General features: G+C 35.3%; 1 protein-coding gene across 8 annotated transcripts in view; it reads left to right on the top strand.

Moving 5' to 3' along the window:
• The window catches only part of tenm4 (teneurin transmembrane protein 4), a 206,451-nt gene that overhangs the window by 72,797 nt on the left and 119,643 nt on the right, over positions 1-14,011 (top strand). For 6 of the 8 annotated variants that reach the window (XM_026282777.1, XM_026282782.1, XM_026282778.1 and 3 more), the window contains exon 4: positions 9,747-9,965. The exons of 1 other annotated variant lie outside the window; for it this stretch is intronic. In XM_026282777.1, the coding sequence (XP_026138562.1) occupies positions 9,747-9,965 (219 nt within the window). One more of the 8 variants, XM_026282780.1, reaches the window with a different exon arrangement.

The following is a 14,011-nucleotide window of genomic DNA, read 5'->3' as shown; positions in this document are numbered from 1 at the left end:
TATATATATATATATATATATATATATATATATATATATATATATATATATATATATTTATATTTAAATATATTTCCATTAGTAGTCTTTGGGTCCATGTTACAGGACATCAGCATCACAAATCCTTAACATTGTGTTGAGCAGAAATCTTGTGTATTCAGCGAAAGCCTCATCAGCTGAGGTGCCTCCATAGTGGCAGCTGTGTGGGACCTAAACAACAGTTGTCAGATTTGCGGCGTAGATGGGGAAAGAAAAAACTCCCCATTCAGTGTTCTTTTGATTCCAATCTCCAGGCTTCAATCTGCTCCCTCGTGTCGTGTGCCGCCACTGAGCAGGAGAACAGATGGCGCCTTTCAGCAAGGCAAAGAATTGCGGAGCGGAGTCCCTTTCGCTCCGAAAAAAAAAAAGAGAGACGGGGAAGTTAAGAGAAGGTAAATAAAGTAGGTGAGGAAAGACAGGCAGTGGAGGGTGACTGAGAAGAGAAACAGTAAAAGCCTTGTCTCTACTGTAGATGAAGTTATCCATGTCTTACTTTCTCACTGGATTAGGGTATAAGATTTGTACATCTCATCAATTACATATCTATATTTATTTAACATCCTCAATATTATATAAATAATTCCCTAAGACTAACAAATCAACTGAAAGCATTAAAGTGCAATACCACAGCAAAACAGGTAATAACGAAAAAATAAATAAAACCTGGCTCATTATAAAACTCTTAACAAGAAAAAAAAAAAAAAAAAACATTTACATGATGTTTTGTCTGGCTTTTAACAGTTTAAATGTAAAAATTAAAATTGGGTATTATGTATAAAGTCATATAATAAGAACAAAATAAGCCAGGAAGAAAGCACAAATTGTCAACTTTCATATTGATTAATATTTGGACTAATAGTTTGGTTGTGCCTAATTACTGTTTTTTATTGCATCCTCTCCGAAAACAGGAAATGCTGCAGTGATGGTTTAAATGTGTTGTTTGGGTCAGTCTTAAATGGTGCTTTTGTCTCTGTGGTCGTTAAATGATGTTTTATTAGGCAGAAATGTAATTTCCATTAACGCATGGTCAATGAAAGAAAACATTGGTGTGTATTTACAATTTGGTCTCAACTCTTGTGCATTACGCTGCTCCTCAAATGCAAACATATTGATTGCATGCAATGGAGTCTAGGAAAATTATGACTTTTCCAATTGCAATCCACCTTCCACTCATATTTGTGTGGTTCCTTGACTTGATGATACTTTTATAAGTGAATATGGTAGTGCTTCTTTGCCGACATTTTTCCTTTTGAAGTTTGGAGATGATTTTCTTTTGTAGTCAAGTAGTCTGGTGGTATTAGGGTGTGGCTTTTCACTCTAGACAGCATTTAATTGGACAAATCTTTGTAGTGCAGGATGAGTCATCAATATTTTTGGTCCGTTTTCCCAGAGGAGAAAGACGTGTGTATCTGTAAATGTGTGTATCTGCTAATTTTGTCAGCTTTTAGAAGTATGCTAGCATGCTTGATGACCTCAAAGCTAATACACGTGGTCTAAAAAAAAAATCATTTTTATTTAATGGGTTATTTTCTATATGCCAAAAGTCACTTGGCAAAATGCATTTGAAGTCCAAGCCAAAAACCCTAATCGACTAGAGAGTTCACCATCAAACGAATCATCAGTGCATGAATGCTGAATGTCAAGGGATGGCTTTCAACTTTCTCACTATGCAAATATGTGTATTTCTGCTCCATATTTATGGCAAAAGGGATTAAAGGGATATTGTTGCTGTAGTTCAATGCAACTTTTACTCTTAGCAGAACCAGATTTGAGAGCTTTGGCGATTTTAGCACTTACATAGCTTGACCTTTGGATGAGAAATCCACACCTGAGGTTTTGATGGGAGTTACTGCCACTGATAATCTCTGATTATCTCTGCGACTGCCGGGAATGTTGAAGTGCTTTGTCACCCCGCAATTTCAAAGTAATATCAACAAAATATGTTTATCCAGGAACATGTCATACTTGACAAAAATTGTGGACATTCAGGTCAATTACTTTTGAAGCTGCAGGTTTTCATTGTATTATAGCACAGCGGATATGAAAACGTTTTAGCGTCAGGAATCTATTTCTTCCCATTACACAGAATGATGCAAGGGTTTCGCGCTTCAGTGAGTAATACTCTGATCTGCTGTGAGAAGTTTAGATCACTTGGCTTTGTTTATATGCTCTCTCAGATCTCTCAGAAATGGAACATGGTATCACTAACACACAAATACCAAAATGGCATTAGCATGATTTTTTTTTTTCAAGTACCTTGGGACAACTTACAAATACCATGGTATATGAATGTTGTTATCATATACCATATCAGTATTATGTAGTATAATGAATGTTAAAGTACTGTAGGTTAAATTACCTTCCTATTCCATACAGTGTTCCTACATTCACAAATATGGAAATATCAGGTAATTTTTACTTTTTTTTTTTTTTTTTTTGCTGAATTTATCAGCTACATATCACTGAATGATGTGTGTTTTGGGAGTTTGAGCTGACTCTTTTTAGTAGATTTATCATATGGATTTACAATTGGTCTGAATGATTTTAGTTTTTTCCTGTATTGCTACAGATGGCAACCCTAACCCTAACCCTAACAATGCCAACATCACAGTACTTTTCTTTTGAAAGCTTTAAACTAAGCACACACTTTTTATCACCTTGTATCATTCAGTTCACACTTGTAAGGAATGTTTTTTTTTTTTTTTTTTTTTTTTTGCCTGAAGCGAATTGAAAGCTAGTGTGATGTGTAAGTGACACGAGTCACGTGATGGTACTCTTAATTTTAGTGCTTGTGTGTTAGACATTCAGAGATCTTGTTATCTTGAAGGCAAGAGCCAGAGAAGTTGGGCTAACTTATTGCTCTTTAATTCTCCTGTCAGCTGTAAAATCTTTTCAGCCCTCGGCTTCCTCTTGGTAACCATAATGGTTATAGTGAACATGAAGATGTGCCTCAGCTAAAGACAAAAGAACACCTCTGCATTTCTAGATATAGAACCACAAAGAGATTGCATTGTCTTAGGGTGTTGTTTTATGCTGACAATGATGAATACGAACTTCAGTAAAAAGTATCTAAAAGGTAGATACATCATGGTTGCCCTATGGGGTTTAAACACATACCACAGTAGTACGTGTAGTGCCATATAAATACCATGAAGCATGGATAAAAAAAGCAATTGTAGTAGCACCACTATGCTTTCTGTAAGGATTGCTTTGTTTTTAACACAATTAGATATCACAAATTACCACATTATTTGCAAATCACATAAAAAGTAATACTTCTCAGTTAGTTAGTGTGAGAGCAAATTCATGAAGGACCATTGTAGAAAAGGTAATGTCACAGTACCATGCTACAGTAGTGCTATTATCTCTTCAGAAGGGTTAAAGATAATCAGTTTTTGTTCATAACATTTGATAAAGTGTACTAAATACATACAACTAATATAGGCTCCAACATAAATACTGAATAGGTTTATTGAAAAAAAAGTGCCACTACCTACATTAAAACACACACACACACACACACACACACACACACACACACACACACACACACACACACAGATGAATCGCCTTCGATAATGAACACGATATTGTGTATCTTGTCAGTGATCTACGGCTCTGTCTATTAAATGTCGCTCCATTTGAAAGCAGGTGTTGCCGATTTACCACTAATCAGGGAACCGGCTTTACTGACGAAATGCGCATGCCAATCGCATGCGATATATCGCCCATCCCTACAATAAACAACACAAAACATTGTCAAATCAGTTTTGGATAAATTGAAGTGTAATCAGATTGTTGAATCTTGAATGCTAACGCTAGGCTAACTTCTACAGCGCAGAGATCAGTGGCCATATTGGTTCATAATGTTCCATGAAAAGTGCAGAGTATCCTAACATCTTAGTTTTATAGTGGTCATAGTGAAATTTATCAGCACAAAGAGATTATTTTGTCTGATAAAATGTTTAAAATCTTTAATTTAGCGTGGATTAGCATGTTGCTTAGGGCTAGAATAATAAACAACCCTAAGATTTTAAAGGGTTAGTTCACCCGAGAAAGAAAATTAGTCCATCTCCTACTCACCCTCGAAGCATCCCAGGTGTATGTGACTTTCTTCTTTCAAAATAATCCAATTGAAATTATATAAAAAAATTGTCCTTGCTCTTCCAAGCCTTACAATGGGGGTAAGCGGGTGTTTGTTGCATGGTTAGGGTTAAGAAAGAACAGAAATGTTTCATTCAGGATCACATCGTGCTTGACAAACTCCAAAGATAATACCATGATACGTCTCCAAAATGATTTCTACTTAAATGTTTTCTTATTAAATTTTACACACCTTTGGAGCACCGAAAGCATGTTGTGAATTTCTCTGTGGAAAGCCGTGCTTAATATTTGATGCTTCAACCTGCTCTTTAGGTCTTTTTGCCCACTAAGCACAGCACTGTCATAAAACCATACTACCCTATGGTCTCGTATACTTCAACCATTTTATGGATGTGAGAACTGTGGTAGTAACTCATTTCCTGCCATTTCAGCCTTCTTTTCACCATCAGCAGCTGTGCTGTTGTGCAATCGATGCCCCTTCATCCGCACTGCGATTATTTTTGTTCGCCATCAAACTGCGCTTACAAGTGAAATCCAGTATCTCCAGCAGACTCTCATAGATGCTAGTCTAATCTTCCCATTTGATTCGTGCCATGTTGTTATTGTTGCTAAAATAATGCGTGCATTGGATAACGCATACGACGTCTGACTTCATCAGTTTAATTTGGTGGAAGAGGCTTCGTAATGGTACGAACTGATTACCGATAATGCATTCTTATTGATTATAATGACATAATTCCGAAAGCTCTTAGCTAGAGCGAATTAAGTGGTGTGACGTCCTATTTGAAAACCTCACTGACTAAAGCATCTTTACTCGGCGGGCTTTGATGTTCGTTTCAGAGTGCAAAGTACGTCTGAAGATGGCCCAGAGGCCAGGGCGGTGTTATTCAAGCATTGAGGCCAAGCAGAACAGAAAGCTGCCCCTGCTGTTTGTACCAATTGCCCTCGCAATTGGCTCTGTGTTCAGCCGGGTCTCCTGGGAGATGGGAAGATACAATGGGTTGCTGTGGCGACAGAAAAATCTCAGCCTACCTGCGAATCGGGGCCCGCCGGTAGTTCGCCTGCTCGTTTAATTAGGTGACTTCTGAGTAGATTAGGGCCTGTGTTAGCGTGGGTGGCCCGCTGCGCTCGTGCCCCAGGAGCGCTGCAGTCAACGGCCAGACTTGAAGGGCAGGCCACAGGGGAAAGTCTGTCAGGAACTGAAATAAGAGCAAACGGGCTGAAAGAGAACTGACTCAACTTACATCTTTTGTCAGACGGAGAATACGAGGATATGAGGCTACAGAAATCTGTATGTGAGAACTGCTGTGGTACTGTGACGTATAAAGCGACTAAAGAATTGAACACCTCTTCGAGGTTAAAAGTCTTTCTTCTATACAACAAGATATGCAGAGGTAGCTTCAAGATAGTCATTCACTGGTTATGTTTTCTTAGAAAATAATGTTATTTGTAATTATTAAGTTGGCTTCAGAAACGAATGCACTGTATTACCTTCAAAACATTCAGACTTTAATCTTTCAAACCTTCAAACTGAAAACTGTCCAATTTTTGTCTAGTTGTAATCTGAAATACTGCTACTAATAATGTTCATTACTTTATCTGGGTTTGCATATAATAATAAATATCGTTAGTAATAAATTGTTATTTTTTCTGGTTGATTTTCAACATCATAAATGAATATTGATTGCAATAATTTTATGTTTTATTCCTATTTTTTATTATTAGTAATGGTAGTAGTAGTAGTGGAAGTAGTAGTATTGCTAAAGTAGATGGTTACAAGTTATTTATTTATTACAGTATGAAATAATGCTAGTATTGATTTCTTGTTTTATCGGATGATGACAATGAAAATAATAACAATAATAATAACAATGAAAAGTAATACATTTCAATGTTTTATATTAAACAATATATAATAATAAGTATAATCATTTTATAAATATTATTACATTAAGATTGATTTACAGTACAAAAATTATAATGTAATAATGATAAAAAATAAAATTTAAATTAAATTAATTTTTAAATGTATATTATACTGTTTAAATAATTACATGATAATAATAATTATAATATTTATCATAATCATTATACATTTATATGTTTTATTATATGATTATATATAATATAATATAATATATAACATAAAATAATAAATCAAATAGTTTTAAATTATTATTAAATTAATATTGATTTTAGTACTTTTACCGCTACTAATTATAATAATATTAATGTAAATAAAATGAAAATAAAAACAAATATTAATACATATTTATTGGGTAGTAATAATAATAATAATAATTACAAAGTAATACATTTAAATGTTTTATATTAAACAAAATCTAAAACAATTATACTTATTATTTTAAGTATTATTAAATTAATATTGATTTACAGTATTGTGCTACTACTAAACAATAATGTAATGATAATAAAAAGCAAAAAGATTGAAAATCTAAATTACTTTTTTAATGTATATTATTGTGTTTGAATTATTAAATCATATCATCATCATCATCATACATTTACATTTATTTTACAAAATGACTGCTTCACCTTCCCAGTTCCCTTTCCTCTCTTTCATAGCGCTTCTGGAAGTCAGAGAAATGAAAATAAATTACACAAGGTAGAATTAATTAAAAACAGGCCGCCATAGCCTGCAAGACAAATGCACCCCTCCGCGTGCACAGGAATGCAAAACTTCCTCATGCTCCTCTGTGACTTTCAGCACTTTTAAAGAACTTTAATAAGTAGTCTTCTGTCAGACAAGAAATGATTCATGAGAAATAAAACGTCTCTAAAAAGATTTTCCATCCATGGATGTTTTGAGATTTTCATATTTTCAGTAACTCAAACTTTTTATGCAATCCGTTCAGGGAAATTGATTTGATCCATGATTAGGAAGGTTATTTTTCTGTCTTTTGTATCAGATTAATTATCCCAGATTACAAATAAAGCTGTGTATTTAATTCAGACTTAATTAAAGGGAATTTAGGCTCATTAGAGTAATGAGTGAATCAAGCATGAAAGAGTGCAGGCAGCGCAGAGAATCAAAGAGAAACACCTCAAACCTGATTTTTTAGGTTATGGACACTGATCTTTATACAAACTTTACCTTTAGGCAAGTTTAAAAAGACAAATCCTTATTGCTTTCCCTCCTCAGTCATATCGAACCCGTTCTACAACCCCCTTAATAGTCTCTATTGTTATGCGGCGTGTTCCCGGCAGGAGATCAGAGATTGAACGCTGGTTGATTCACAGATTTCCACTTCAGAGACTTTCATGCTTCACCATCAAATCAATGAAGTATACAGTACCTAAACATTTAATAAAGTTAAAGAACCTCTTAGTGTCATTCCATACCCTGAAGTTGATGAAACAATCATCTGAGCTCGTTCATGAAACACAAGCACAAAGAATTCCTGTTGAAATCGCTTGTAAAGACTCTCTACATCAGGACGAAAAGTACTTCTTAGGAAGAACTTAACAGTGTATGTTTTTGTGTTGAACGCACACAATTATTTGTGTTGCAGTTGAACGGTGTTACAGCCAATTATTATCTTACGAAGCAGTACATAAATATTTGACTTAGCTTTAAAAGTAAAATGTCACTTGCTTTTGTTTAGCATGTTTTCTCCTCATTTTATATGGACCATTATATAATGTGTTTTAAGACTTGTCAAATTGATGAATGATGAGTTTGGAACACAAGGCTTCCATCTTTAAGATTTAACAGTCGGGAGACTTGATTGGCATTTTAATGAATTATATGGTAATTTCACTAATTGTTTCTTAATTCTCTTTCACTCAGTCAGTTGTACCTCATCCTTGCAGTAATTACATGTGTTTGTACCAGAAATATAAGGCAACATTTTTATTTAACTTTGAATGATAATCCTGGCAGCTCGTCTGCTCCTTATATGTGATAATATAAGAAAAGACTAAGACACATTGTTCTCAGTGTAAACCCCATTTAAGTCCTACAACTGGGCAAACTTTGTGAACTTGTGCGAGTACTTTTGTACTTGAAATGTTCGCTAGTGGATATTTATATCTTGCCACAGAATTGTATGTAAAAATGCTGCTATTGTTCTCGTACTTATGCAGTCTCATATCTCACAAGGGTTTGGTCGAAAAGAAAAGATTAGCACAATTTTAATGGGAGCAAATCAAGTTGTGTGTGTGTGTGTGTGTGTATTTTCCCCAGCAGGCTGTTTCATTCTCATGTTCTGTTAAAGTTGTACTTCTTTAAAGTACTGTAATATCATTGCTTGTATAACCTGTGTAAATTAGATTTTACTATTTGGGTCAATCCCACAAAACCTTTCAACAACGAGATCATGTCTGGCTTATTTTACCCCCAAAAATGTAATTTTACTGTAATGTATTTATTTTCCATATAAAAAATAAATAAATAAAAATAATAATAATAATAATAATAATAATAATAATAATAATAATAATAATAATAATAATAATAATTATTATTATTATTATATATATATATATATATATATATATATATATATATATATATATATATATATATATATATATATATATATATATATATATATATATATATATATATATATATATATAAATATAAATAAATACATTACAGTAAAATTACATTTTTGGGGGTAAAATATATATGGATTGTCTGGTGCTTTTTCACATTTTAATTATTTCTAATAATGCAATTCAACATTTTACATATTAAAAATAATGAATAGACAAGAAAAACAACAACAGTTTTAGAGTTTTAGATGGGGGGGGGTAATATAATAATTGAAAATTGAAAATAGGCACAGAAGCTGCCATGGCGATAAACACAAACAAACAAGAAAAAACAACAACAACAAGAAAAATAATAATAACGTTTTTATTTGCTTTGGTTTGTATAAAAATATTTATTGTTAATGTTGTTGTTCTTACATCTAAAAAAAAAAAGTCATTTACAATTTACAATTATTTATATGTTTAAGTATTGATATGTCATGGAAATATTTATAGTACTGCTTTAAAAGTATGCAGATTTCAGTTATTTAAAAGACAACTAATTACAGTGAACTGATAACTTAACTGTTAATATTTTAAAATCTTAACTGTCCTAAAATTACTTTGATTTCTTAATGCAAAATGTAATTTTTTTTTTCTTATGATTTTGACCTCACCTGGATGTTTTTGTGAGATTCACTCAATGACTGGTTTATTCACTGTTGATTAATAGTTTCAATCACTGTTTATCAGCAGTGATCCTTTCTGAATGTTCCATTTGATGTTTTGTTAAAGTTAGTCTGTCTATCTGTCTTTAGAAAATGTAAAAAAAAAAAAAAAAACTTAAAAAAAAAACTAAAAAAAAAAAAAAATCATTTTTGAAATAACAAAGCAACAAAAAAGTTGTATCAGTTGTGTCAATCTCTCTGTCAACTGGGCAGATCTAAAGAGCAAAGACAGATAAATCAAGACAGACAGCTTTTATCTGTGCATTCATGGCCTTTATTTATTCTCTCTGCATGTTTGTGCTGTTAATTTATTAATTTGGGTTATGTGGTGTTTTAAGTTCTCCCCCGTGTGTTGTCTGTGTCTGTGGTCTACAGGTCCTCCTCTTCATTGCTCATCTGCCTCCTCTTCCCCTGTCGACTCTCCTTACCCTCCCCCTTCCCATGCAGCCAATCAGAGCAAGGGAAGGTTGCTAGGTAACAGTGGGGCTCAGGCCGGCCAGGACTCTGAGTCAGAAGATGAGTTTGGCCCCAATTTGTTCTTAGTTAAAACCGGCTCAGGGAACGTCGGCGCTCCAGCCACTGCAACTCCTAACGGTGAGTCCCTCTCAATATCGCTGCCTGCTAGACGGGTCTCCACATCCCCTGCTGGACCTGCTGTGGAGCTTGTGGAGGAAGCCACAGGCCGAACGTTCATTTCTTCTGGATATTTTGGGCATAGCAGCGGAGGTCAGATGTTAGCGGGAACTTTTCTTTTTCTTAACTAAGGCCTGCTGAGAAGAGAAGCTTCTGGCTGGGGTTCAGGAAGTGAGGTGTGTCAGAGACGCTGAAGATTTATTGCAGTCTGTTGTACTCCAGTTTAGAGCTGCTTTAAAGATTTCTGTTCTGTTAATCATTTACAGCACTTAATCATATTTATTAATAGTGCTTTTGTTAAACAGGGTGACTTTAATTAAATTAACAATTAATAAAAATTTACCAATTTACTTGTATTCATTTTACCATTCATTCTAAAATACAATCAGCTCACACTTTATTTTAAGGTCCAATTCTTACTATTCACAAACCATTAACTATGAATTTGCCTCAATAAAGTTCTAATTTGCTGCTTATTATTAGTTAGTAGCAGTAGTTAAGTTTATACATGTTTAAGCAGAATATGTGCTTTATAAGTACTAATAAACAGCCAATATGTTATCAATAAGCATCTAGTTAATAGTGAGAATTTGGCCCTATACTAAAGTGTTATAGTTGAATAATTTGAATTTAAATAGTTTTTTTATTATTATTATAATTAAAGTGTTATTTTTGTTATTGATTTCCAAAATTGATGCACTGTGCATCATGAGTGAAAATAGTCTATACCAAATTTACAACACATTTCAATTTTTATGACCATTTATTTATTTTCACCCTGTGCCGTGACTTATGAAGTGGTTTACGATATACGTCTCTGTTTGCATTACCTGGATCGCAGTTTTGATACCTTAGCTGTGTGAGATTGAGTTTGTCTGTATTTCTTGCAGTAATTTGATTGCTACCGTTTCAGATCATTTTAGAGTTGTCTTCATTAACTTTGTGTAGTGTTAGAAAGGTCAAGAAGTTTTAATTAAAGATAAAATCAATTGAAAGCCTGTAAATGATAAAAAAGCTTAATAGCATACCCTGCTGAGGGACTAGTGACCAGCGCAGCAGGAACTTTAACCACAATGAATCAATTTTACAAGTTACTATGTCCTTACTAATGAGCTGCTGATGAAAAGCACATGGATTTATGAAATGATCGCATTGTGCTGCTATTGTGGTCCAGTAAGTTCAAATATGATGAAGTTGTTTGCTAGGCATTGATGTTTTTTTTTTTTTTGACTACTTTTAACATTGTTACCACCGCTAACAGTAAAGCCAATATACGACAAAATGTAGATACTCTAGTTGGAAACTGTAACCAATCATATAGTGATTATGAACTTATTGTCCTGAACTGATGTCTGCGCTGCAAGATGTTTGTACAGCGTCAGCTAACCAAATTAGAAATAAGATTTGTTAACATCCTTTTCAGATAAGAAAGCTTCACGTCACTTTGATAATTGGAGGAGAGCAGAGAGCATGCCGATGTTGAGCAGTCGATATGAAGCCTGTCATCGCTAGCAGCTCTCGGCTTCTCCCTCAAGGCTTCTTTACAGAGTAGAACAAAAAAATGCTGTAAATAATTGATCAGCCTTTACAAGTTAACCACCTAAGGCTGGAATTACATCAAGCTCAAGAGGATTGTGCCTGCCTGCTTCCATGCGGCCCTCCGTAAAGCAATGAATTACCCTCCCATGGCAAGAAGTTTCCCTTCTCCACACGGCAGCCTGCTACCGTCCCGGTCACCTAGCGGTGGCACCCCCATGCTAAAATGGGACTTATCTTTCCGACAAATGGCTGTGATTTGCATTGGTATATAGGTTACCCTCGGGCTGCCAGTGAGGGGTAGCACACTCACCAAAGGAATTGGCCTCTTGCCTCCGAGCTATGCAAGGCACCATAAGGCTCTATTTGACTGAGACAAAGTAGCGTACCACAGTGTCGTGAAAAAGGAAGTTTATGTGCTGGAGTTAAGCTCAGCATCCCTGGTAGTAAAGAACTGAGATTCCTGCCAGAGGCTATACTGTGTTGCATGAGGTTGGTGTGAAGTTTGATCCTGCTTTCTTTACTTCACATTTCACGAGTCAGTAACTTTTCATCTGAAGTCAGGTCGCTCCTGCACTGCCAATCATTTTTGCACTAAAAGACAAAACTCTTGATGGCTATGTTCATACAGCAGCACATTGTGCTTGTCTGTAGAGTTTTTGACTGCTAAATATGATTCTGTTCATACTGTTTGGTTAATTCAGAGTGACTCCAGTTTGGTTGATATTGACAATTAGTTGCCACCCAACTTATTATTTGCCCTCAGTTTCAAATTGTATAGCTGTCATCTTCTCTGAGGTTTTGAAAACCACCAGAACGTGTTTATATTGAATTCAGTTCCCTTGTTGATTTGCATATAAATGCCAATTTGAGAGTCACCTGCTAGTAAATATGCTTGTCAATCCAAACACTGGCTGTGTCAAAGTAGCCATTGTGATTGTAGGTAAACAAGTGGTAAATTATGTAAATTAGCCTGCTCTTTTGAAGAGTACCATCATTGTCATTTCTGATTGTTTGGCAACTGTATTTGCTGAGCTTTAAAACAGAACAAGGACACAATTATAATAAGAAAAGAGAAGCACTGTTGTTTATTTACTTAAACCACCTAATGAGTCAATTTTAACCATTTTCCCCGCTTTTTTGAGATTTGGATAGGCTTTTTTAACCTGAGAATAAACAGCCAGCTGCTTTCATTTACCAAGTATTAGCATATTACTTATACGGATATGCCAGATAGCTCAAGGCTTAATAAGAGCGATGCAGTAATGACAGACTCTTGGATAGGTGGTCACGTCCTTTGTTACAGTCCTTGGTTTTTAATGAAGAGGTGCCTACACATTCACGCTGAGTGGCATAAATTGCCGTCCAAAGCACACTGTGGATTAATTAGCGCAGTTAGTGCCAAATATTTCACAGTTTCTGACCCACTTTTATCACTCTGCCCTCACGTAAACACGAGCAGATGTCTTGAAAGATCTGTGTTATGTTGGTTTGAGTCTGTAACATTTTGATATGTTTTTAAAGTTGACAGTCATATGCGTTAATACCTCCCGTCCCCATTTCTTCGCCCTGTCTCTATATTAAGGGAGCATATTAAAGCATTTTTAACTGTGTTGTGACAGGGCTCTGTTATTGAGCCCGACTCAGCTCAGCGTTACAGATTTGTCAAATTCTGGAGAGAGAAAGAGCATGGACAGGGTAAGCTTCTTGTGTAAAATGATAAGGAAGTTTAAAGGCCCAGTTTCATGTTGCCGGTGTTGTTATGATTTTGCGTGTCTTCAGAAACATGGGTTATTCTGTAGTTCCAGAAATGTGATCCAGTGCTGAGACTAAAGCTCAAATGGCTTAGCTCAGGGTTTCGAGCTGTGGATTGAAAAAAACTGCACATTTTTTCAGAGGAATTTGGTACGCTTTTCCAGCAATTGAGGAGGAATTACACATGAGAACATGGGAAGGCTAAACCTGACATCTGCAGACAACTACTTATAGCTATCAACTAGAGATGGAGTTATCAGACGGATGCAATTTCACTTTTCCCAGAGTGATTCTACATTAAAACCAAAAAAACAGCATCTGTAGCGTTTTTCCACCAAAGCGCTCTCCACTGTATTGTGTTTTTCCATTCATCCGTCTTTGTTGCAGAAATTCCCTCAACTATAGTTCACAAACCAAATGTCTTTTTTGTATTTAAAGGGGCTGAGACTAAGCAAGTTGGAAAACATAAAAAAGAAAGAGTGAAAGATCTCTATGCCCGCTAGGTCCCGTTAGCTTGATGGGACGGACTTGTTGAAGCTTGAGGTCTTTCTTTTGAGCATGTGTTGCTCCATGGCCCCTGGCTTTCTCTCAGGGTCCTGCTCCTGGAGAGATGGCTATTGGGCCACGGGCTCCCTGCTGAGCCCCTGTTCTTCATCACAGAGCCCCCTTGTCTTAGCATCCTTTTACGCTGAGCAGCATGGGGTTCGGGCCACAGT

The sequence above is a fragment of the Carassius auratus genome, chromosome 15 (genome assembly GCF_003368295.1).
Source record: "Carassius auratus strain Wakin chromosome 15, ASM336829v1, whole genome shotgun sequence".
In the NCBI taxonomy this organism is placed as follows: Eukaryota; Metazoa; Chordata; class Actinopteri; order Cypriniformes; family Cyprinidae; genus Carassius; species Carassius auratus.
The sequence above is the reverse complement of the archived record's forward strand: the minus strand, read 5'-3'. Positions and strand labels throughout refer to the sequence as shown.